Genomic DNA, 24,049 nt, shown 5'->3' on the forward strand with positions numbered 1-24,049 from the left:
ATTGCCCTGCAAAGTTAGAGGCTGTTGGATTTGGAGAGGCTCACACAGCACTTGTTACCAACCGTATCCAAGCGCCTTGCAGTTGTGTGTTGAACAACGTGACTAGTGTCTGTCATGCAGGCTTTGTTCTCATCCTTTCCCCAAGGGGAGAAACAAGTGCAGCGAGGTCTTGCTTTTACTGTTCTCTCTTCCAATTCAAACAACATGCAGCTTTTGCTGTGCCTCTGTGCAGAAGGAGGCGGCACAAAGTGGTGTGCCCTGCTCTCCTGGGGGGACTGGGGAGGTTTGGGGGGTGCTTTGAACTAAGAGGGTCTCATTTCATAGTGCAGGCAAACAGGCAGAGAGGGTTGTTGGGCACTGCTTTGTGCTGGAGGGGCACAGCCCTTCCCTCATGCTTCCTCTGTTGAGGTCCTTGCAAATAATAACAATTATAATACAAAAGAAAATGAGTGAGAATAATCCAGCGGTCTTTGCTTTCATTCTCAGGATGGCAAAGCTGATGTACAGCAAGGCTGTGCTGCCACTGTGGCTTTCGAGGTGTGGGGGAGGGCCCTCCAGTTCCCCCACTGTGAGCTGGTGCTGAGCAGGTTTGAGGTTCCCCCATCCTTCCCTCCGTGCTTGGCCACAGCCGGTTGGAGCTCCTGACCCCACCAGTTTCCCGCTTCCTTATTGCAGCTCTTGCTGTCTTAGTGCAGCTGCTCGCTCCCTGCTGAATTCTGTCTTAAAATATGAAAGCGTTATCCTTTATTTTTACTGTGTGCTGTGGGGAATTGGTCTTTTTTTATCCTGAACAGGCTTGAGGAAGGTGGGCTGTTGGAGGAGCTGGCACTACCAGGATGGAGACTGCCTCTCTTTGGGAATGATGGGTTGGATTTGGATGCACTCAAAGCCCACATGGCCACAAATCCCAGCTATCCTTGAGAGAGGAGGTGGCAGAGTTCATCAAGAAAGGTGGCTGGAGGTGGTGGGCTGGCTGCGTGACCAGCCAGTCAAACTACCAGGGTAGAAGGGGGGTGCATAATGGTGGGGCTTCTGTGTGTGAATCCTGATAGCTGCACGTGAGCTGGGGCTTATGGCCACTCTGGGGAATTTGAGCTGGACCACAGGCTTCAGTCTACTCTTGAAATGCAGTGCAATGAGTTAGAGGAAGGAGGCCTGTTACAAAATGCTTCTTCTTCTGGTTACCACAGAGACCAGCACGGTTTCAGAGACTGAACTATCCTTGGCAGCAAAAAGTGCTAATTCAGCCTTTCCTCCCACTTACATCAAGGCTCCATTTGGCCTGAAAAGAGCTGTACAGGGCAATCCATCTTCTTGCAAGTGCTCAGGGAGAGCAGGAGCTGAGAGGCAAAACAAGGCTGAGAAGACAGTTTTTGGGCACTGCGGGTGGGAGGGATGCTGTGCGGGAGCAGGATGGGGGGCTGCGGGGACAGTCATCAGTCAGGGGAGATCTGGGGAAGCGGGCAGAGAGCGAGGTCTTTGGAAAGCGAAGTAGCAGTGTGAAGACAACTTTGCAAAGAGGAGGAGCAGGGTAGGCTGCAGTAATTTAAGAGGTGGGAGAGAGCACTGATGGCAAAGCTTTCCTCCTGCAAAGATGCAGATGGCAAACCCTGACCATTCTGTCTACCCTCAACGTGTTTTAGGGTCTGAGTGTGTGCTCTGATGGGGCTGATGCCTCTTTCCAGGCATTTAGGGCAAAGAAGACCATCACAAGCCTCATCTCTAATGAGCTCCAGTCCATCTACAGGTGCTGTAGGTGGTGAGCAGAAGCAGCCCAGGCAGGTTAAATCCAGAGGCTGAACGCTGCCGTGGGCTGGGCATGAAGGCTGAGCATGCTGCCATCCTGCAGTCAGTGCTGCTAACAGTGCATGCTGGGCTGCCAGGAGGACTGCTGGTCACAGCTGCATAAACAATCACAAAAACAGGGATTGCAGAGCAGAGAAGGTGCTGCAGGGAAGATGAACAGAGAAATATGGAAGCAGCCGGCTGAATTATTCCAGGTCTCTCCCAGTGCAGCACTGTGACTTCAGGATACTTTCGTATGATGGATTAGAGCTGAGTGCTTTTTTTCTTGGATGGTTTTCCCAGATTCCTAGCCTTCACAGTTGGCATCAAGAAGCAGAAGAATCTGGGAGGACCAAGACAGTATTTACATTAATTGGTGTAAATCAGAAGTCATTCTGACTCTGCTGAGTTTGTGCTGCTCTAGCAGAATGGGATCTGGCCTATGCTGTTACAGTCCTGTGAAGTTTTAACTAGTGATTTATTTCAACACCTCTGGCCTCACAAAAATATAATCCAGTGTTTGTCCAAGCATTGCCTTTATGCTGAATGCAGTGTTTTCCAGTGTACAGTAATAATACATCTCAATAAATGCAGGAACACCTGGGAGACAGAAAAGCAGACTGTACAGGCAGAGCTCTCAGAAACATCATGCACATTTGTTATGAAAATGTGTCTTGCTGTGCCTTTAAAGACATGCAGGTGTAGTTAAAAATGAAAAGTATTTTTGATGACAGGCCTGAGGGCACTGAAGGCTTCAAATGTGTTTCAGTATTGAAAGGACTGTCCTAATTTCTGGCCTGAGATTTTATTCTTTAGGAAAAATGTAAAAGAAATCTTGCTGTTAGGACTCACTGAAGGCAGTGTTCTCCTCACTGTGGTTTGTGCTAGCATTTCTCCTGTTTAATCTCTTGGTTTTGTTTTTTGCCTTTTAAACGAAGTTCACAGATAATTAGAAACTGAACTGGGCAAACACAAATGGGAAGTAAATAAGCTTGTTCAATCTTGTATTAAAAATTCACGTATGTTAATTTTTACACAGCCAACAATTGCAATCCAAAAAGAAATTAAAATATCCTGCCTGTTAGAGGCAGAATGTCTACAGTGTGGCTGCATAACAAGTTATTTCAAACTGGAGGCAAAGCTTTAATTTGTTATTAACTAACAGTTTTCCTCTGCAAAATCTAGCTTTATGCGTGTAAAATAGTGCAAGTCAAGCCATTAGGGCAATCAGGTCTTCCTTTTGATTGCCCGCTGCTCTTTTAAGTCTTGTGGGGCTATTCTGCACTGTTCTGGCCCTGCTCCTTGATGTTTTGTTGCATGTGTAGATGAGGCCTTCTTGGGTTGGTTTCTCTGGGAAAAACTCATTTAGAAAGAGAGCACCCTGACACCAAGAGCACCCCTGGTGAAGAGTGATCAGAGCTTCTGTTACATGTTGCCATTGCCTTGAGGTTGCATGGTACTGAAGTGGAGTTCTGGAGGTAATGCAGAGCTCTTTCTTTTAGTCAGGAGGTCTGTGCTGAGCCATGACAAATCATTTCTCTGGCCTTGGCTCTTGGCTGAAGCAACAGGGTCTGCAGGGGCAGCAGCTGTTCTGCCTGGTGATCCCAGCAGATTTACCATTCACATCGATGAGTAGATATAATTGCTCTGGAGCTTTGCCTCCGAAGGTCTCTAAAACCTTATCCCTGTGTTTGCCCTCTACAAGTATCCGGTTTCCTCAGATTAGTGGTCAGGGATGTGCTAGAAACAGGTTTAGTCATGGTTAAAATTCAGCTGGCAAGCTCAGTGTCATGCCTGATGCATTCACAGTCATAGCCGTGTCCTGAGCCTCAGCTTCCTAAACCTTCATCTGAACATTTTTTAATGTGACAATAACTTGCTAGCTTGTTTCATTTGAACCTAGTTCTGATCCTCTGAATTCTGGAAAGGATGCTAAAGTCTAGATTTAGACATGTTTATCTTGCAGTTTCACAGAAAAATTCTTCCTGGTTACCACAAAATATAACATAGTCCATATTTGTGCTTAGTAAAAGAGGGAGTGCAAAAATTAATCTGGGAGAATTCTTTGTTTTTAAAGTCTTCCTTTGCTTTGAAGCCAAGCACACTGAGTCAAACGAGAGAGCTCTTCCATTTGGCTTCAGTGAATCTTTGAGATTGCCATTTTTGCTGACAGTGGCTGGAACGTGTGTGTGTTTATCTGTTTTTGTTTGTACTGCAGGAGTTGTTCTGCACAGAGCCTGTGGTCAGATGGGCAGTGAGAGCTGGGCTGGCTTTCTCTGGACAGCGGCAGTGGGGTTTTCTCTCTCTGTGACTTTATTTTTCCTTCTGTGAGAGGCAGTGTTTCTGTAGTAGGAAATCCCAAACCATGACAGCCTCTGTGTTTTGTTTCAGGCATCAGAGGGTGTTCCTGTGAAGTATTTCGAGACCTTGGAGGAACTGATAGAATTTTACAAGAAGGAGAACATGGGTCTTGTATGGCACCTCAAATATCCAGTGCCACGGGAAGAGGAGGAGGCTGCAGATGAACAGGAGGAGGATGCTGGTAAGAAACCCATGATGTGACTTGGTGATGCAGACCCCTGATACTTAACTCTGGACTGGAGATATGCAGTGCAGGCAGGGGGATTAAAGCATGCCATGCAATAAAATGGAGCAGGGCATAGAGAGACCTGAGCTGGCAAGACCTTGAGGCAGTGAGTCCTCATGGCGCTGGGGTGCTACTGCATCTGGAGCATCAGTTTAGCTCGCCTGAGGCTCACACTGAGACTTCCTGCAGAGGTATATTACATCAAGTGCAGGGCTGACTAATCTGTTGTCCGTCATCTGGACTCAAGACAGTATATGTCCAGTCATCTCCCATGTCTCCACACCCCTCTCCCTGCACTGCATCTGTAGGGCCACTGTATCAGCAGCAGAGATGCTCCCCTAGAGACTTGGAGCACATCTCTACAGTGCCCCGCGCCAGGGCTGCTGTGGGGTTTGGGTCATCTGAAACTCGAGACTCATTATCTGCTCTGATCTAGATGTTTCTCACAGTCATAACCAGAGGGCAGAGATCCCGCAGTGGAAGACGGTCTAACTCTATGCATAGAGGCAGACGTAAGATGAAGAGGTGTGATTGGCATCATCCCAACTATTTTATATGAAACGTCACTGTGGGTTCCTGACACTCACTGGTCTTGGATCATTCCTTGGATTTTTCCTGGATCATCCCTTGGATCTGTCATTGTTCTCCTGAATCCCAGGGGAAGGTCATACCCACAGAACCATCCTTCCTGTCCTTGCTGATGTCTGTCCGGAAATGATGAGCATTATAATAAAACTTGTCTGAAGGACATAGTCCCTGTGACAGACAGACAGGCATGTGCACTAAAGCAGATTGATGTGCTTGTGTACATTTATTCAATCTGATGGATATCTGAGAGGAGCTGGAAGATTTTGGTATGCAATTCTCATGAAGAAACAGAACAAAATTTTGCAAAGCTGCTCAGGAAAGATGTTCCTGGTTTTTGGCCAGCTGCTCTGAGTCTCCAGCTCTCAGGGCGGGGGAGGGAATTACAGCAAAAAATAATACACAGAGAGGCAAGCAGCAGGGAATGAAGTTCTAGCCAAGACTAAGAGCCTTTAGATGAAGAGATATTAGCACTGGGGCTGGGCTGTTCACATACAGAATTTAATTTTGTTAAGGCACTTTGATGCCATCGTGCTGGAGCCATGTAGGGCCTACAGATGCCTGGCCATCTTACATGTAGAATTGCAGAGGTGGAAGATGAGCACCCAGGTACATTCCAGATGCATCACCCAGCTGTGCCATTGCTCAGTGCTGTGGTGACTTCTCTGAATCACAGCTTCTACCCAGGAGCAATGGATCAGTTTTTGGGTGTCTTTTTGTAATGAAAATTTCCACCATTAGGAAATAACCAAACAAAACCTCTCAAATCAAACAGCCACATGTGACAGCTGTAACCAAGTGTTGAAGCAATTGGTATGAAAAGAAAGGCAACCATGGTTGGGATAAATGGAGGTGAACCCACTCTTCTCTCAGGAGAGGAAGGTGTGCTGAGCAGCAGGATGACAGAGCAGGAAAACTCTTTGTGCTTCCAACCTGATGCCCACAAGACAAGGCAAGATACTCAGCCCCTCTGTACAGGATTATGGGGTCTATTTTGTCCACGTTTGCTTACTTTAGCTGTTCACTTCTTTCCATTAGCAGCTTCTGGTGCTCTTTCCATCATGCCCCTCCATCCATTCTGCCCCAGTAGCAGATCTCCATGATAATGGTAATGATATGGATGAGATACAGCTATGTTCTCTAAGTGTTATATTCAAGGTAACTAATTAACCGCCATAGCTGCTGTGCAGATGGGACAGTCAAACTGCCTCGATGAGGTTACACTGCCAGGCAGAGGCATACACTGCCTGCACAGGTCCAAGCCCTGGCAGCTCAGCCCACTGGTCTCACACCACTGACATCCCTGAGAACAAAGCCGGGCCAGTATCAAGCTCTGAGCTCTCCAGCTCTGAAATCAGAAGGGATTGTTTCTGCCACTGCGGTGCAGACTCTGCCCTGACTGCGGTTGAGGGGGAGGAGGTCAAAATGCCATGCTGGGATGACTGTGCCTTTCCCTTCCTCCTTGCCAGACCTGGTACCCACGCCTCCTATCCTGCCCCCACGCAACATCCTCATGGCATTGCCGAGCAGCGAGACAAAGGAGGTATCTTCTCTCCCTGAAAACTCCAGGGTGGCAGATGTTAATAAACTGTCCCTTTCTGAGACACTACTCCAGCGACTGCAGTACCAGGACACAAGCAGGTGAGGACGGCAAGTCTCAGGGCTGCAGAATCAGCCTCTCTGGGAAAGCTGAGGACCTCTCTGATTCAGCAAAACTATTAATCATTTATACTACCAAATGAAGAATAGAACCAGATTTACAGTGCATTGGCTACTCTTTATAGTCCAGCTGTCATCTAGAAAAAGATACTTTTCTGAAGTACTGAAATTACCAGTAGACTTTCTCCACTGAGGTATAGTTTTCTGACATAAAGGATGGTGGTATCTGAGAGAACTTGGTGTATTAGCCATGTGCCTAAACTTCAGATTGTGTCAGAAAACAGCAACCAGTCCTCAAAAAGAATAAATTTGTGTGTGGATTTCCACATACTCATACTTACTGATTTAGTCCAGCTACAGGTCTGACTCACATTGTCCCACGTGCTAGTTGTGTCAAATCTGGACACGCACTGAAGCCTTAGAGGAAGCTGCATGACATTTAATAACCAGATCTGCAGTTTAAATATAAAATAAAATCAGAATGCATGCCTGTTCCAGGGCAGTGGGAGGCTGTAAGCAAACAGTGGTTGTTCGTGGCAGCACAGGTCCTGTTGTGGTGGTCCAGTAGCAGCTGGCTGACTGGGAGAACCCCAGTTTTGTTTAGCTGCCTGCACCATGTAATCTGTTAAGTAGCCAGCTGGGACTTTCTGCATTTCTCAGGGCACAAGACAGCACATACAGTCTTCCTGGTTCATCCTTCCTTGTGGTCCAGGCGCCACAGAGACAGGGAGGAGGGGAGCATCCCATAGAGCCCTGTGGTGTCAGGTCCCCTAAGACTGTTTTGGAATATTTGGAATAAAACCTTGGAAGTAGGACTTGGTGAGGTGAAATGAAGTCTTCATCTCCCCAGAGCCCCTGAGCTGCAGACTATTGCAGCTGCAGACCTCACAGCAGCCTGGCTTTACCTGCCAAGGCTAATGATCCCACCGTGCCTTTGACAAAGCCAGGTATCACAAGACTTCCCCTGGTATGGTAGCTCAGCAGTCATGGAGGAGAGGATTTGGAGTGGGGAAGGAAGAAGAGGAGGTGTCAGCAGTGTGATGGGGGATCCATGGTCCAGTTCTGAGAACTGCATTTTTACACTGAAGTCCAAGGTAAACTGCTCCCCATCTGTCTTGCTGGCAGTGGCAGTTTCAGAAAAACAATAAAGCTGTCTGATATTTGGGAGCAGAAAGAAGAGCTGTCTTTTGACCTGTCTCTTTCTTTCGCAGTGTCTCTGATGAGCATCTTAAACTCATCCAGGATTACCTGCGAGTTCACATCATCAGTGACTTTGAGATGGTGCAGACTGGCTCAAGCAATCTTCCTCAACTGAAGAAACTACTTACACTGCTTTGCAAAGGACTCTTCAGGTAACTAGAGGATGGTTTTCAGAGATCAGAGTATAATGCTATAACACCGTAGTCTAATGTAGGTTCCATGTGTGTGCATTTAAAACCTGCATTTCTGGCATAGGAAATTGGCTTACACTCAAAAACATTATATTTAGATTTCATGACCCGTGATTCTGGTCCAAAGATGCAAAATCTATATTAAAGACATAGCTCTGACAGTGAAGTTTCCCTGTAGGCGGTTTCAGTCAGTGGAGTATTATTTTTTATGCTTTGTTTAGAAAGAAACAAAACAAAAAATGCACTAACTGATTAACTGCATAATTTGGTAATGCATAAATGACACCCACAGAATTGTCAAGCACAAGTCATTTATGGAAACAAGCACATATTGGTGTATAGCTGTATTTTAAACACTGATTTTTCCTTCCCACTAGTGCACTGTGAACCTGGAGTGATTTCACTGATGTCAGTGAAGTCCAGCTCAAATGAAAAGAGAAACAAGCCTAGACTCTACAGCTTTTACCTTTTCTATTTATAGACCTTCCAGGTCCCAAAGAAGAAAACTGATAGCAAAATAAAACCTTACAGAGCTCCTTCTTTCTCTGATGGAAGGGTGTTATTTCTCCTCTTGCTGCTTGTAAGCAAACAAGATTAGTCCACACTTCTGCAGAGATCTTAGAACACTGTATGGCAGAGGGCACATACTTCCACACTTGTATCCGTGGCTTGCAATATCCTTCTCTCCAGTGTATTTAGAAGTGAGGCTGGTAGTGCTACTGGCCTGATCTTATTCTAGAGCTAACCCAGGCTGAAAAAAGGGCTGAAATGAGGGGTTGATACTGCTGATTTGCTTGGCTTTAATCCATGGAAGGAATGTAGGGCAGTGAGTGAGGTGCTCAGCTGCTTGCAACCACAATTATTCCTCTGAAGCATTGGCCCCTGTGCACATTTTACCAGGCAAGGGGGGAGGAATGTGCAGCCCTGCTCCTTCTGCCAGAAGTCAGCCGCCCACAGACAAGCCCCTAGCAGGACTGAGGATGGGTTGTGCAAAGAGCTGCCCTTCTTCTGCGCCCTGCTCGAGGGTTTTGCTTCTCTACGCCTACAGAGGGGGGACCCAGGTGGCTAGCTAAGAATAAACCTGAACAATGGAAACTAACATCTAATGAAATCACAAGTGAGAGTTCTGTGTTACTAAAATACCTCCAGTACTGCTGTTCTGATGATGGCTGGCTTTTTCCATCTCCAACTTCCTATTCTACTTCACCTTATCTGGGTTTCACAACCCTGTTCCCCATAAATGTACATAGGATGGCAAGAAAGAAGATGCAAAACGTCCACAGTCCACTCAAGTGCCAGGGCACCTTTTGAATTTCCAGATTTTCTGTAGGTTTTTTTGGTGACCAGACTTTGAAAAGCATCATCCTAGAACAGAGCTGGGTGAGTTGTTCTGTTGGTGGAAGCCTGCTGAGCACAGGGGCACTGCACCACCACAGACAGCAAGGGGCAAGCTGCCTGCCCTCTGTGTGGTGGCTGCACAGAGCTATGGAATTGTATGTCATCATGCAATTCTTCCCCCCCTTCCCCAGCATTTTCTCCCCATACCTGCATTATTTCAATTAGATGGAGCTGCCTTCTCAATTTTTTTGTGAAGGTCCAGAACTGCAGGTTGTTTTCAGTCCCAGTCAGATGTCTCTGAGGAACCTCTCCCCCTCTATCTGGATTGTCTCATGAATCTCTACCATCCAGCCAAACTATTTGCTTAGCTTCAGCTGGCTAGTAGTCAGGTGCTTGGGTATCTTACTGTTTTCTGCAGTCTTAATCTCTGAGGTTGTCTGGAGCTTTAGCTTACTTTCCTTATCAGACTTCTGAAATCAGTGGCATTATTTAAATTTAGTTTTTATTTACCTCAGCTTTCTTCAGCTGCACAGGGATTCCAGCTGGATGAACAGGTAATCCCTAGGCTGCTTCTCAGTGGCTATGTCCTCTTTTTCTTAATAATACTCAATTTCGTTATTTCACAACAATTGAGAATAGGTTAAAAAAAAAAAAAACAAAAAACGACAACAAGAAGAAATGTTAATTGTCACAGCTTGAGCTCTTTCACTGGAGTTGAAGCTCCTTTGAATTTCCATGGCACTGGCAAGTGTTATGAGTGTGCAGGCAAAGACTCGCTGTGGCTGTGCTGACCCCGGCTGCTTGTGAGCCACACCGGTTTGCTGTGAATCTAAGCTTCTCGTGAGGCTCTATTCTGTCCTCTTCCAACCTCACAGAGCCCAGCTGTGCCATCTTTCAGGGTCACTATCAGACACGCTGCCATCACTGAAAAATGAACATCCTGATGCCCTTTGGCTGACTCACTTCTCTGTTTGATACTGGGCTGTGGGTAAGCACTGACTGCCAATGTTAGCAAGGCAAGAGGGCATGCATACTGGAGCTGCTCAGTGATAATGAAGTAAAGGAGTTTATAGTGAACCATGGGATTGGGAGAGGAGTTGGACCAACTGTTTGTGAACAGTCTGTGCCTTTTTCAGTTTGCAAATTATTCATGGACGGGTGCAGGACTCATTTCTGTCCAAGGAGCTCAAGCACAGCTGGGTCACAGCAGACCAATAGTGCAAAGGTTGTGATCTCTTCCCCTCACCACTGATTCCTGATTAATTCAGCAAGGATCAGACCCCAGTGTGCATTAATGTCATTGAAAGCTGATTTCAACTCTGTTGGAAGCTGCCACTACCTTGTAGGGCTAGCTGTGGCCAAGGGGGTCAGGGCAGTCATGGCACATCTTCTTATCAGAGCCTGCGGGAAAATGGGGCAACCACTCTTGGGAGAGGCTGTTCACTTTGACAGCTCATGTACTAAAAATGAAAGAAAATAGAGACTTGTAAGGCTGATGGGTGCTTTTGTGAAACATTCAGTGCTAAAAGAAATTGGTATACAAGGGTTTCCTTAGTTAGGGGAATCCTCCAGGGGCTGGAAAGCTGACTCACGGAGAGCTTGGTGCCAGTGCAGCAAAAAGCAGGGACTATCCATGCGAGTTGACTTTTTTTCCTACCAGCTTTAAGTGACAAACACTAACAGTGGCCTATTCAGCTGGCTAGTGTCTGAAACCATCACTCGGTCACTGATCACTGTTCTGCATGCTCCCTCTGCGTGTCTATTCTCTCTCACTGGATAATTTGCACAGAGAGCTTTTAAGGTGGCTTTTCAAGCACTTGTGATACCAGCACTTGTGCCATCATATGTGAACACACAGGCTTCTGACACATCAGTGACGATCACTACATGTATTTCCTTTATACTGTCAAAAGAAGAAAACAAAAGTTGCTCTAAGTGCAATTAAAACCACTTCATGGTTTTGAAAAGTTTAATTGCCTGCAGATACTCTTCCCCCATCCTCACACGCATGCTACACGTTGCACCCTATGGTAAACAGAGGGCAGGTTCCCATGAGAAATCATTTTTGAACTGCTTCAAGCAGTTGCTGCTCAGTGTTTTCCAGAGATAGCCTACACATTCTGCACTCTTGGTCACAGTAAATATCCTTTCATTCTTTTCAAACTGAACTTCACCCAGTACTCCTACAACTTCCTGCAGCTTCCTGGGGTATGGATCCACGGCTGCAGAAATCAATAGGGGTCTTGGGTTTGGGGTCAGACCCCTCTGCAGAGAACCTGTCCTTCGTGATCCAAAGCTGAGTAGTGGTGTTGGAGGACTAAATTTAGCAGATCCAGATTCCTACAAATGTGCCCTGTGGAAAATCTTTCAGACTGAAATTTCAAACATGAGTGCTTAATTTGGGCAATTAATCATCCATGGTTCAGCACCTAGACATGTATCTCATCTTCAGACAGTCAGGCATACTTTCACTTTGGAACACTTTTTCCCAACTTTTTTCCCAAGGGAGTAAAACATTCGGACAAGGGAAAGTGAGGGAAATCATTAATATCCACAGTTGACTAGGCACAATGCAAGCATCGTAGCACTGCTCCCCACCATCACCTTCCTTTTGACCTGCACTCCCTGGCTGCTCTTTCCGTGCTAACTCTTGTCATTATTGAAGTGCAGCTTCTGTGCCAAATTCATACAACAGCGTTTTGACAAATGAGCATCCTGTGGAATCTAATTGGGAAATGCTGAAGGAATCTCATTGTAACCTGCAAACAGTTCCCATTCAAGAGATTAAAGGCTGGCTCTTCCACCCCCTCGCTGCGCCCAGCCCCTCTTTATCATGTGAGCTGAAAAAACCTAAAAATTAGTTTCCTCTTCGTGCAGTGTCCCCAGCATCCCACATCAGCCTCAGCAGCTGCGCCAGACCTGTGCAAAACTGAGCTGTCTCTGCCACTGCAGCATTCACAGGCACCAGACTTTGCCGGGCTTTGAGATTTTTGAGTGAGCTTTGATCTATGAGTTGGCATAGTTGGGTTGATGCTGGTTTTAGAGTGTCCTCAGGTTTAGCCCAGACAGGGACTTCTTTCTGGGGAGATTTAGGAAGTTACCAACTCCGAAGCAAAAACTGAGGAGCAGCCAGTGTGCCCACGCTTCAGCCATTGCAAGGCAAAGTCAGTTGCCTAACTCTAAGCTGCCTTTGTTGGCGGTGTCACTAAGGCAGCTGAGCAGTGCTCTCATCACCCACCCCATCAGCTCAGAGAGCAGTAAGCACCAGAGGACAAGAACATGACACATGGCAAGAGCAGGCCTGGTGTGAATGTGTGCCTGCAGTCTCTGCTGCCTGGCTTTGTCCAGAGAGACCAAGTGCTGACCTACCCGGGGACCCGACTGCAGCCTTAGACTTCTGCTGTGTCTTTGTTCCCAGTGAAGCGTCTAGGACTCTTCCATCTCTGGAGTCCATCCAGAAGGTGTTTGAGCAGCAGCTGCACCCAGGTATCCATCAGCGCTCACAAGTAAGTCTGCTGGAAGGTGGGAAAGGAGAAGAGAGTGGAGTGCGGGTGGCTGTCAGCGTGGGGCTGGGGGAAGGTTCTGGTTGCACAGCACTGACCGGTGGGATTCAGGTGGTCGGTTACCACTTCTGTTCTCTCTAGCCTCTTTCTGGCTGCAGTGCAGAGGGCACACAGTGAGTTATATCCCCATAGTTGCACTTATCCCATAGTTCCCTCTGCTTGTTCCCCAGAGGAAGGTGCAGTGAACTGCCTGAGGACTTCCATCTCCTCATCCTCTCTCAGCCTGTGGGCTAGGACTGCACATTTCTCATTCCATAAACTTCACTCCAGGATGTTTCACTGTCAGATCCTTCCTTCCCCCAGACCACTTAAGTCCTATGACTTTCTTCTCCCTGCCAGTAGCCCAGAAAACCAAAAGTCCAACACTTCTGTACGTTGATCCCTGGAGCTTGTCATGCAAACCTGTCCCCCAGCAGCAAGCTGACTGCCTCGCATGTCCAGCTGCCTCTAACCTGCAAATTTGTCCTTCCACCCTCCCATACCTCTGCATGTTCAGCCATACTCCGTGCTCTTGTGCTGCCCGTTACAGATTAGAGTGTCAGAGGCACAAGTGCTGCTCCTTGCTCTGGGTGTGAGGTGTTCCTGGGGTGAGACTGCTGCACTTCCACGCCATGCTCTGTGGGTTTGGTAATTATGCATCTCTCTCTTTTTTTGTTTCTGTGTTGCGGTTATCAGATGCTCGGTGAAGCTAGTCCAGTCAATATTGTATTGAAACTCAATCAGCTGATTTCTTTGCTGTCTTCCATTGAAGAAAAGGTAGTTTTAAAGCTATTTTATATTATCCTCTTGTCATCTTTTGCCTCTAGTTATGCTTCTTGTTCATAATCTGTGCAGTCCTCTGCTACAGTAAGATTTCTTTGCTCTGAGTTCATTACTCTCAATGTAGTACAGAAGCACTAAATGCAATATGGGACATGTAAATTCTTTTACAGGTGAAAACACTGTTGATTGAAGGTCCTGATTCAACACACAGGCGGTCCCTTATCCCCCCTGTTACTTTTGAGGTAAATGTGCTTCTTTAACAATGCTGATCACAGCGTGGAAGGACAGTAATGCAGATTTATGTCGGTATCTCAGTTCCTGGGAACTTTGCTGTGCTGCCACAGAGATAACAGCTATTCCTGGATGCTGTTTAGCAGCATGCAAATGCTTAAGAGATGTCTAGTGAGATTGGCATAATGATGATGTGTGTCCATAAATTCAGGCAAGTGTTGCAATTGTAATGCATGTGACTGAAGTGTAGAAGATCGCTTATGAAAAATCTTTCTGTTTTCCAATAGGTGAAAGCTGACTCCCTAGGAATTTTCTCAAAAATACATCTCAAGGTTGATGTGGAAATGGGAAAACTGATTATCAAGAGAGCTAAGGATGGTCCAGAAGACAAGTTTTATACCCACAAGAAAAGTAAGATGCTTAAATTCACAAATGCAGGATTAGACTCTCAGTCCCGTGGCTGATGGGGAGGGGTTCGCTTTGGCCCCACTGAGGGCAAGCTTTGGCCAGAGTGCAGATATTTCTGCTAAGTCCTAGGTGTGGTGCAAAGCTCCAGTCAGTCTAGACTGCCTATCCCCAAAGCAGTCTGCAGAGACCAGGGAGTCAATACTGGGGTAACCAACTTTCACAGGTTGTTTTAGGCCTGGCCTCCTTGTCTAAATGAAGACAGTGGTGGCAGGACTGCAAGGGAGCAGGTTTTGATAGAAGATTCCCTGTAGAGTGGGTTGCAGTAGACCCATTTTCTACTGAAATACAATGTCACTTGGAAAAAAAAAAATCTGCAGGAACATATTGACTTCTGTGATGATTTTTTGATGGTAAAAAGCCAGATACTCAGTTTCAGTAACATTTTTCAGTGAATTTCCCCTTGATTTTTTTTTTCTTTTTTAGTATGCGAATCGATATATCTACTGATGAGCAATGCCAGTCAGGTCTGCGAATGCCCAAGTCGAACAACTTCCTTTTTTTTTCTGTTATGTTTCTGGGCAGGCAGGTCACTGAGACTGAGACAAACAGGGCAGGATTTATAAGAGAGTAAACAATGCCCTTGGGCTCTCTCCTGCTAGAAAATCAACCTGTTGCTGGGAGTGATTGAAAAGATTAGTTCTCATGTATGGCTTTCTCCAGCTGGTGTTCATAATTATTTAGTTGCTATTTTAGATGGGGAGGAATCACCTTTACCATCAAATGAGGTTTTACCTCCTCTATCACAGATGGGGAAGGAATATATGTAGGCTGGCTCAGGATAGAGAGAGATTGCCTGCAGGAAGCCAAGGTTTCACTTCAGACTGCAGGGCTTGGTATGGACAAGAGATCCAGGCAGAATGAGTTTTGGGGGTCCTCACTTCAGAGACCAAATCTATTCCTATAGGAACAGGATTAAGCAACATTAAAATGTAGTTATGCAGGGCAAAGTGAGCCTTAGATATAACAGACCATGTAAATCCTGAGCCTGTGAGCAGGGTCCTGTTAGTTTTGGTGGGATTCTAGTTTCAGTGACTGCAGCTCATGACACCCAGTCTCTGTTTAGTCTTGCAGCTTATCAAGTCCCAGAAGGTCCCTAACAAACTGGTGATTGTACTGGAAACGGAAAAAGAAAAAACGCAGCGGAAGGAATATGTTTTTTCTGATTCCAAGGTACATACACAACGTTTCCTTCCTGCCAGCCTGGAGCAGGTACCTGGGTGGGAGTGGTACAAGGCATTCCTTGGCAGAAAGAGGAACTGTTGAAGGATAGTGGTTGGCTTTGCAAAAATGAAATTTCTCCTTTGTTCTGGAAATGTCCAGAAAATGAATTGGAGATGACAACCATACCTAGGCACTGTCACTGAGGCAGGAGAACAGAAGTATCAGCAAGCAGTGAGAAGAGGCAAGGGTTGTGTGAGGGTAGCTGCAAAAAGGTTCATATAGACAAACAAGAGGGAAGTCCAGGCTTTCCCCTGACCAGCTGAGCACTTGTTAAAGTAATGAACAAGCTAAGTGCTTGAGAAAGTACCACAGGAAAGGCAGCCTCTTTGAAGGTATCAGGATAGTAGAGAGCTGATCTGCCCTTCAGGTGTGCTGAGAACGTTCTGGTTCAGCTAGTTTTTCAAGAGGTCATGTTGGAGGAATTAAGCATCTCGTTTAATTGTCTCTGCTCCTCCCTGTCTAGAAGAGAGAAGGGTTCTGCCAACTTCTGCAGCAGATGAAGAATAAACACTCGGAGCAACCAGAGCCTGATATGATCACCATCTTCATCGGGACCTGGAATATGGGTATGGGTTCCTTTCTGACATGGACATTCTGACATTCCTTCAGACACTTACCAAAATGTGTGCTCACCTGCCAAGATGAGCTCCAGACACTGTGTTTGTTCTGCAGCAGATCTGTACACCAGGGTTTTTCTTCCACTGGGACAGGGGAAGAACTGATCTCTAGGCTTATTTTTGCATGTGGTTTGACACTTTTCATAGTTCCAGTCAAAGGACCATAGGGTTGGCTCTGATGGGTGCTGAAGGATTTCTCCAATGACCGGGAACTGTGGCTGTCACAAAGCTGGTGCAGCAGTGTACTCTATCCTCCACCTTGCAGAAAGGGCAGGAGCAATTCCAATAACTTCATGTCAGCTGCCTCTGAACCTGACCAGGGACTGTTCGTGTCCAGCCTGGGAAGAAAGCAATATTTAGAGAAGGGGATAGGGTAGTTGAGGACAGTGGAATTTAAGTTATTTTTCCCATTTTGGGAGACAAGCCTGGTTCAATTGCTGTAAGCTGAGCTGTTTGTGCTCAGTCATATTTAAGGGCTGAGGTAAAGGCAGGGGCAGGCCAGGAGTGCAGCTCCCTACCTTCATACTTGGTTGTGGTAAGCTAATGAATCAGAGGAAGATGGTCAAAGCAGAGTCACTTCTTCATCAGTGAGTCAGGTGGGGTTAATTTCTTTGTCATCTTAGAATAGTGTGTTCTGCTGATACGAAACCAATATAGGACAGAGTGAATGTGAAGCCTATTATTTCTGTCCCCATGGGTTGTCTGTATCCTGGGTTTGACAGAACATACTCTGACTTACTTTGGTGTTTTATTTGTTGATAAAAGGTGCTGCGCCTCCCCCAAAGAAGATCACCTCCTGGTTTCTCTCCAAGGGGCAGGGGAAGACTCGCGATGACACTGCCGACTACATTCCTCATGACATCTACGTGATTGGCACCCAGGAGGATCCCCAAGGAGAGAAGGAATGGCTGGAGACTTTGAGGCACTCCCTGCAGGAAATCACCAGTATCAGTTTCAAAGTGGTGAGGGGTTATTCCAGCTATTGCACATAACTCAGGCATATGAGGAGAATACCTGTTGTGCAAAAAAAGAGACAGAGGAGTAAGTGGCATTTTTCCGACACCTCTTCCCCTTCCCTCCCTTTACTGTCACTGCATTTGCATGAGGGAGAGTGAATTGAATCTGTCTGTGGACTCCACGAGATCCTCCTCTGAAGCTGGCTAGATGGACATATTGCTATGGGCAGTGACCCCCCAACTGCCAAAACAGGGACCCAGCTACTCTGCCTGCTATCCTGGGAGCAAGAGGCAGACACTGAGCACCTGAGTCAAGTGGTAGTGATATTTTGACCTTCATAAAGGAGGAGACTACAACTTTCTGAGCCAGCTGTAGCCTAGAGCTCACTCTAGACTATTGCACAATAGGATGTAACAGCACACAGGCACAATCATAAAAGAAACTGAACCTTATTAAGACCAGGTTTGGACATTCCTGATTTCAGTGATGTCAAGAAACAAATATAAGCATATCTGGGCAGGCAACAGGAGAGCAGGATTTGCAGCTCTCATGGTGGTTGGGAAACTGTATTTTGTGCAAGCAAGGCAGTCCAATGATTAATTAGAAAATAACACTAGAACATAGCTAGGTCCCTCCTCCCACCTTTGATTAAAATGCCTGAAAGCATATCCTGAGCACAGGAAGAAAATTTGTGTAGGAGAAGTGCTGCAGAACAAGTCAGGAAGGCTGCAGCTACAACACAGCTCCACAGGTATGTGCAGAAATGTAACCTCTAACCTTCCCATCCCTGCAGATAGCAATCCATACTCTCTGGAACATCAGGATTGTTGTACTGGCCAAGCCAGAACATGAGAACCGTATCAGCCACATCTGCACAGACAACGTGAAGACAGGCATCGCAAACACTCTGGGTGAGGAACAGACCTGGTCTTGTCCAAAGGACTGAGATCTGTTCAGTCTGTGCCAATATTGACCTTGAAATGCAACAGCTCTTTCTCTGCAAGACTCCTTTGACTACGTTTATGTGACACCAGTGGTACTAAAGTTACATCCCACTAGCAATGATTATATCTCACCCTGCAAGAGAGGAAATCTATTTGTGTGTATTCTTAGTGCATATATATGTATATATATGTATATTCCCAGAAAACACCTTTGGCTATTGGATTGCACTTTTTTTGGTTTCACAAGGAAATTGCACTTCTTTCCCTTCAACTATTTTTTTTTTTTAACATCCTTAGAAAATTTACCACAATCTGTGCTGTATGTACTAATTCTTTCTGTGCTGATTAAGTCAACTTATTTCTCTTCTTCACCCTCCACTCAAGATGTGCTAGGTGCTTTATTATCTTTGCTAGACTCAGCCTGGAGGTGGATTGATTTCTTGACGTTTTTGGCTTATCTTTTTCCAGGTAATAAAGGAGCTGTGGGGGTGTCATTCATGTTTAATGGAACATCTTTTGGGTTTGTTAACAGCCATTTGACTTCAGGAAGTGAAAAGAAACACAGGTAAGATACATCTTCCCTTCTCAAAAATGGATGTTGACCCAGGGTGAAATTCCCTGGGCTGTGTTTGGAAGGAGGGCCCACCAGACAGTCACAAGCATGTTTTTCTGACCATAAAAAATTGTGTCCTGGGAGGGCAACCTGTGCTAAAGGTGCTGTTCGCTGTGTCACCATTTAAATTAAAGACTTCTGCTATATGACCATACCACATGAGTACAGGTGAAATGGACAGCAAAGTTATTTTGGAGCCAAGTGTAAATGTCTCGCACAACACTAGTGTGACCTGTTATGCAAGCCCAGTACATGAGGAAAACAGTTCCCTGATCTACAGTGCTTTGGAGAGATGTGGGAAGGCTTTTCCCATCCCAGAATAATGTGCTGAAGGGGACTATCAGCCTCCTCACCGTAGGCAGTGCTGCGAGCACGGGAGCTGTGGTGTGCCCTGGGGCACAGCTGAGAGAGATCCTGGTAGGCAGAACATGCTGTCAGGAGTACCCAGAGGGAGGTGTGTCACACACAGATATCTCCACGGTGGCTAATTCTCTACAGCCAGCTGTGAAATGAGTTTCCACAGTCTTGGCAGGTTCTGTGCAGCACAGTACTGGAAGGCAAAGGTCCCGACATTGCTGGGAGATCTGTGCCCACACTGGGAGGAGCTGGAGCAGCTGGAGGAGTGGTTTGGAAAGCAAAGAGGACTTGAAATGAGGAGGTTGGCTTTGCTGTCTTTCCTGGTCCAAGTCCCTGAAAACAGATGGTGTGGGATTTCTGCACAGGGCCTTTGCCACTGATGGATTTAACTTCTATGGCAGGGTTCCCCAGGGCCTGGAATAGCTGCCAAAATCTAGTTATGTGTTTGCTGCTGAAATCTAAAGGAAACAGTCTAATGCTGGGTTTCTAGGATGTGCGGCTCAGAAAAGCACAGCCCCAGGAGGCAACAGAAGTGTCTTTAGAACAGCTTTCCAGCTTTTCAGTTCAGGTGGAAACAGTCCGACACCCAAGGTAGAGCAGCCTAGAGTTGTTGTAAAGACCACTGCCTCCTCCTCACAGCAGGCTGCCCTCCTGCCCCCAGCTCCCCAGGCCACACACAGCACAAGGTGCAGCAGGGGAGCTGCGCGGCGTTACTGGCTGCCTCACCGGGAGACACCCAGCACCTTACCTGGGCTGTCTGCTGAGGTGCAGGGGTGGCAAATTCTTGGCTTCTGATCTGCTCTTCTTTTGATGTTGAGCCAGATCGGTTCCTGCCTGGCAAAGCGGCAGTCTCTGCCAGCCCAGGCACTTAGAAATCGCATGGCAATTTAGTATGTCAGGCAGATGTTTCTTGTCTTGACAGACGCAACCAGAACTACATGAACATCCTGCGCTTCCTCACACTGGGAGATAAGAAACTGAGTCCGTTTAACATCACTCATCGCTTTACTCATCTTTTCTGGCTGGGAGACTTGAACTACCGTGTGGAACAGCCCCCAACGGTTAGGGACTCTGTGTGAATCCCTGGAGAGACAAAATACTGTGTTGCTATAGAAGCACTATCTTTTTCTAATCTAGGGCAACATGGCAGAAAGAGTGGCAGAAAGAAGGGATGCAGAAGGGATCCCCAGGGCATGAGTGTGACACCAGTTGAGGGAGAGTAAGGAGACCCCCTTTACCCTCTCCAAGGATTAATGGACCCAGGAATGCTGTCTGGCACACTCTGCTGCTCCAGGCAGCATCGCATCCCCAAACCTCGCAACTCTCCTTCCCACTGTGAGCGAGCATCTGTCCCTGAGCAGCTTGATCCAGAGATTGCCTTTCTGCTCTGTTTGGTTAGCTTTTAATGGCTCAGAACAGGCCTTCAGAAAGAGGCAAGCCATAATAAATACTGGATAGGTTTCAGTAGGCGGGAGACAACAGCGAGCCTGGTGTTGATGTGCATCTGGCTGGCTGTGTGTGCGTGTATGCTTGTGTAGGGGATGTGTGGGCATTTCGATGCCTGTTTCAATAGACAAATATTCAGCCACGTGCCAAAGACTGGGGCCTTTCAGTGGTGGGAAAGGTGGGGAAGAGGCAGGGGGTATGGCTCTGTGAAACATTTCAGAAACACTTGCCAGCTCATCAGTGAAGAGAGTATTTATAAGAAGGTTTTGCATCATCTGCAGCTCTGCTGTTTCCCTGTTGGCAGGAAGCAGAGAATATTATCCAGAAGATCAGGCAGCAGCAGTATCCGGAGCTGCTGGCTTTTGACCAGCTTCTCTTAGAGAGAAAGGACCAAAAGGTGTTTCTGCAGTTTGGTAAGCCTCTGAGTTTGTTGGTGTGTTCCTCTCCCACTTCCAGCAACTTTTCTGCCAGACTTGATGTGGGGCAGGGTGTACAGAGCAGTGGCTGTCTTGCTGAGATGAGGGTACTTAGTGGGCCAAAGTGTAACAGAACTATCTCTATGTTTTAGAGGAAGAAGAGATTACTTTTGCTCCAACCTACCGTTTTGAAAGAGGTACCCGGGAGAAGTATGCTTACACCAAGCAAAAAGCTACAGGGGTAGGTGAAAACTGATTTCCCTTCAGAAGTATATACCAGAGCAGGGAAAGTATCTCCTACAGAATAAAGTGACCTAAACCAATCTCTGCATTTTCTGCCCTTTTAGTGTTTTGAAAAGAATCAATACAAACAAAAATATTTGACACAAATATACGGTGCTTGGGCAGGTGAATTTCCTGTTCTTTTGTGAACTGGTCCTTTCCCTTCTTCTTGACATCACTTCTCCTTTGGTTTGCAGATGAAGTACAATTTGCCATCCTGGTGTGATCGAGTGCTCTGGAAATCATACCCCATGGTGCACGTTGTGTGTCAGTCCTATGGTGGGTAGATAACAGATTGTAGATAGCAAGGCAATCAGTTTGAAACGGAAATGATTCAGAGCAGAGTCTAGGATCTCCCTGCACTGCCAGGCACTCAGCATAGAGGGACCTGATGTTAAACCAGGCAGAGTGGAGCCAAATCTCTCTGCCTGTAAGCGTACAAGGTTGGGAATTAATTCCGTTATTCTTTTATATGCAGAATACCACTCGGGCAGCTGCAGCTGTCCAACTTTAGGCTATGCTGTAGGATTGCTTTACACTTATTTCTTGGCCACTTTTCCTCTGCAGTTACCACCAGGGCTCCTTACTTGATGATGCCAACAGGGCAGATCCTGTGTGCACAGTCCAGTCTGCAGAGGCTGGAGCTGCAAACATCTCTCTTCTGTCAAATCATATTCTAGATGGACTGGTGGTGCCAAGAGCCTGTTCCATTTCTTGCTGAGAAACATCACAAAAGTGCAGTACAGGGAAGACAGGAAGCCCACAAGATCTGTTTTAAAAATTACTCAGATACCAGTTCCTGAAATTTCATCGACTATATGTAGGACCAAGCATCTGAGTATGAAGTTGATGGTTTTCTGTGCATGGGATTGAGAAGAGGGCTGTAGAAGTCTCTTGGGGGATAAGATGGACTGCTCTGATCACAGAGCCTATGATAATGAAGTGTGTGGTTAAATAAGCATCTCTAGAAAGTCTGGGATCTGCTTTGATACACTGTTCTGTTCAAGGGACTGGGCTTGCTGGACCTCAGTGTGCACTTAGGTCAAGTCAAGACCTTACTCGCTCATTGTTAATCTTGGGCTATGAGTTACTCTGTAGCACTGAAGTAGCACCAGTGTATTGTTGTGTGATTTCCTGCCAGATTAGTTTTAATTAGCTGTGCATGTTGCAGAGGCAACCAGGAAGGCTGCGAGTGCTTTTTGTACTGGGGGAATCTAACACTGCTTGCAAATTTTGCTTGCAAAATGATATGGTAAAGTTGTGTCCATTAACCAAATTTTTATGTATTTTGACAAAAGAGTTACATCCCTATATAATAACATGAGGTTATGTAGAAACACCTTTGACTAGAGACAGTTACCACAGCGACAGTTATGTTTTCTGGAAAATTACTGAATAATATTTCTATTGCAGCAATCTCACAGGAGCAGGGCAGAAACGCAGGGCAATAACTATGTTCCCTTTCTTGTTGGCAGGCTGCACCACTGACATCATGACAAGTGACCACAGTCCTGTCTTTGCCACGTTTGAAGTGGGAGTCACCTCACAATTTGTTTCAAAGAATGGTTAGTCAGGCTGGGTACAAGTGTGCTGTCCTCACCTTTGGATATAAAATGCAGTACTTTGTATATGATGAAAGAAAAACCTGATTCCTAAAGAGTTTACTCAAAAATGCCCTCTTTTTGTCACCTCCTGAAAATGCCATTATCTTCCCCTCTTCTTTCCTAGACTCCAAGTACACAGATTCCCAAGGGGAGATAGAGTTCCTGCACTGTTATGCTACTCTGAAGACCAAGTCCCAAACCAAGTTCTACATCGAGTTTCACTCTAGCTGCTTAGAAGGTATGGTTTTGCCCATCTTTATTCTTTTGTTGAAGTTTCCTGCTTGCTTGGATTAGTTCCCCTTCCTCTTGCTTTGATCTAAATAAACAGCTGTGTAGATCACTTGTTCCAGTAAAAAAAAAAAGGGATGTCCTAGAGATTTGTTGTAGTTTACAAGTCATCCTATACTGTCAGCTATATAGTCCAAAAATCACAGCCATTCAGCTGTAATCCATGCTTAGACATGTAGCCTTCCATCATTTCGTCCATCTTGCTTGGCAATTTGTCCATCTCTTTCCTGAAAAGAAACATGTTGTTCTTGCTTGCCACACAGAAAATCTCTACTTGGCAAACACTTGACTGATTAAATTTCTAATTGTGCCTGCTACAAATGATCAGGTGCCTTCAAAATAAAGCATCTGCATTATGATAATGAAAATAATTTAATTACCCTGGTTTGAAAAGAGTAAGTCAGAGGATCAACTTAAAGTGAAAGGAAAGATAGTGATTTGATTCTTTAAATGGGACTGTGTACCCACCAGCGCTGAAGATTTTACTCCCTGTCCCTGTGCTGCAGGACTGAGTCTCAGCTGTTTATGTAATGCGAGCCTACATGCCCTTGCTGTGGTTTTTTTTAAGCGATTCCCCATCACAGGACTGCTCCTGTAAGTGGGACAGCATGCCTTTGGTGTATGTTTCATCACATTATCGCATGTCAGAGCGCTGTGTCAAAGACAGTTCCATAAAAGATTATTTTTTTGGCTGTATCAAAATTTGCATAAATTTCTATGGAAACAGTGTATTACGAATCTTAAATTAGAATTTCAAAAGTGTGCTATCTTGAGTGGCGTAGGAAGAGCTGTCATGTTCTTATCCTCCAGTCCATGTATGCATTGAGCTTTTCAGTGCCAAGTTTAACTGTAAAATAAAACCATTTAACAATGCTCCAGTAAAATCACTTGTAAGTTTACTGTGTAAACATTCACCCAAAGCTCAGTCTTTAAGC

The 24,049-nt window shown here is 45.9% G+C and overlaps 1 protein-coding gene across 2 annotated transcripts in view; it reads left to right on the plus strand.

Moving 5' to 3' along the window:
• Positions 1–24,049, plus strand: part of INPP5D (inositol polyphosphate-5-phosphatase D) — a 57,354-nt gene that overhangs the window by 25,035 nt on the left and 8,270 nt on the right. For both annotated transcript variants that reach the window (XM_026855457.1, XM_026855456.1), the window contains exons 4-21: positions 4,177–4,327; positions 6,427–6,598; positions 7,828–7,968; positions 12,764–12,851; positions 13,584–13,664; positions 13,841–13,912; positions 14,189–14,312; positions 15,433–15,539; positions 16,054–16,156; positions 16,973–17,169; positions 17,958–18,075; positions 18,577–18,673; positions 20,001–20,139; positions 20,829–20,937; positions 21,093–21,181; positions 21,420–21,501; positions 22,698–22,787; positions 22,951–23,064. In XM_026855457.1, coding sequence (XP_026711258.1) covers positions 4,177–4,327; positions 6,427–6,598; positions 7,828–7,968; positions 12,764–12,851; positions 13,584–13,664; positions 13,841–13,912; positions 14,189–14,312; positions 15,433–15,539; positions 16,054–16,156; positions 16,973–17,169; positions 17,958–18,075; positions 18,577–18,673; positions 20,001–20,139; positions 20,829–20,937; positions 21,093–21,181; positions 21,420–21,501; positions 22,698–22,787; positions 22,951–23,064 — 2,074 coding nt within the window. The remainder of the gene's footprint in view (positions 1–4,176; positions 4,328–6,426; positions 6,599–7,827; positions 7,969–12,763; positions 12,852–13,583; positions 13,665–13,840; positions 13,913–14,188; positions 14,313–15,432; positions 15,540–16,053; positions 16,157–16,972; positions 17,170–17,957; positions 18,076–18,576; positions 18,674–20,000; positions 20,140–20,828; positions 20,938–21,092; positions 21,182–21,419; positions 21,502–22,697; positions 22,788–22,950; positions 23,065–24,049) is intronic.

Source organism: Athene cunicularia (genome assembly GCF_003259725.1).
Source record: "Athene cunicularia isolate RWA chromosome 9 unlocalized genomic scaffold, athCun1 chr9_part2, whole genome shotgun sequence".
NCBI classification, from domain to species: Eukaryota; Metazoa; Chordata; class Aves; order Strigiformes; family Strigidae; genus Athene; species Athene cunicularia.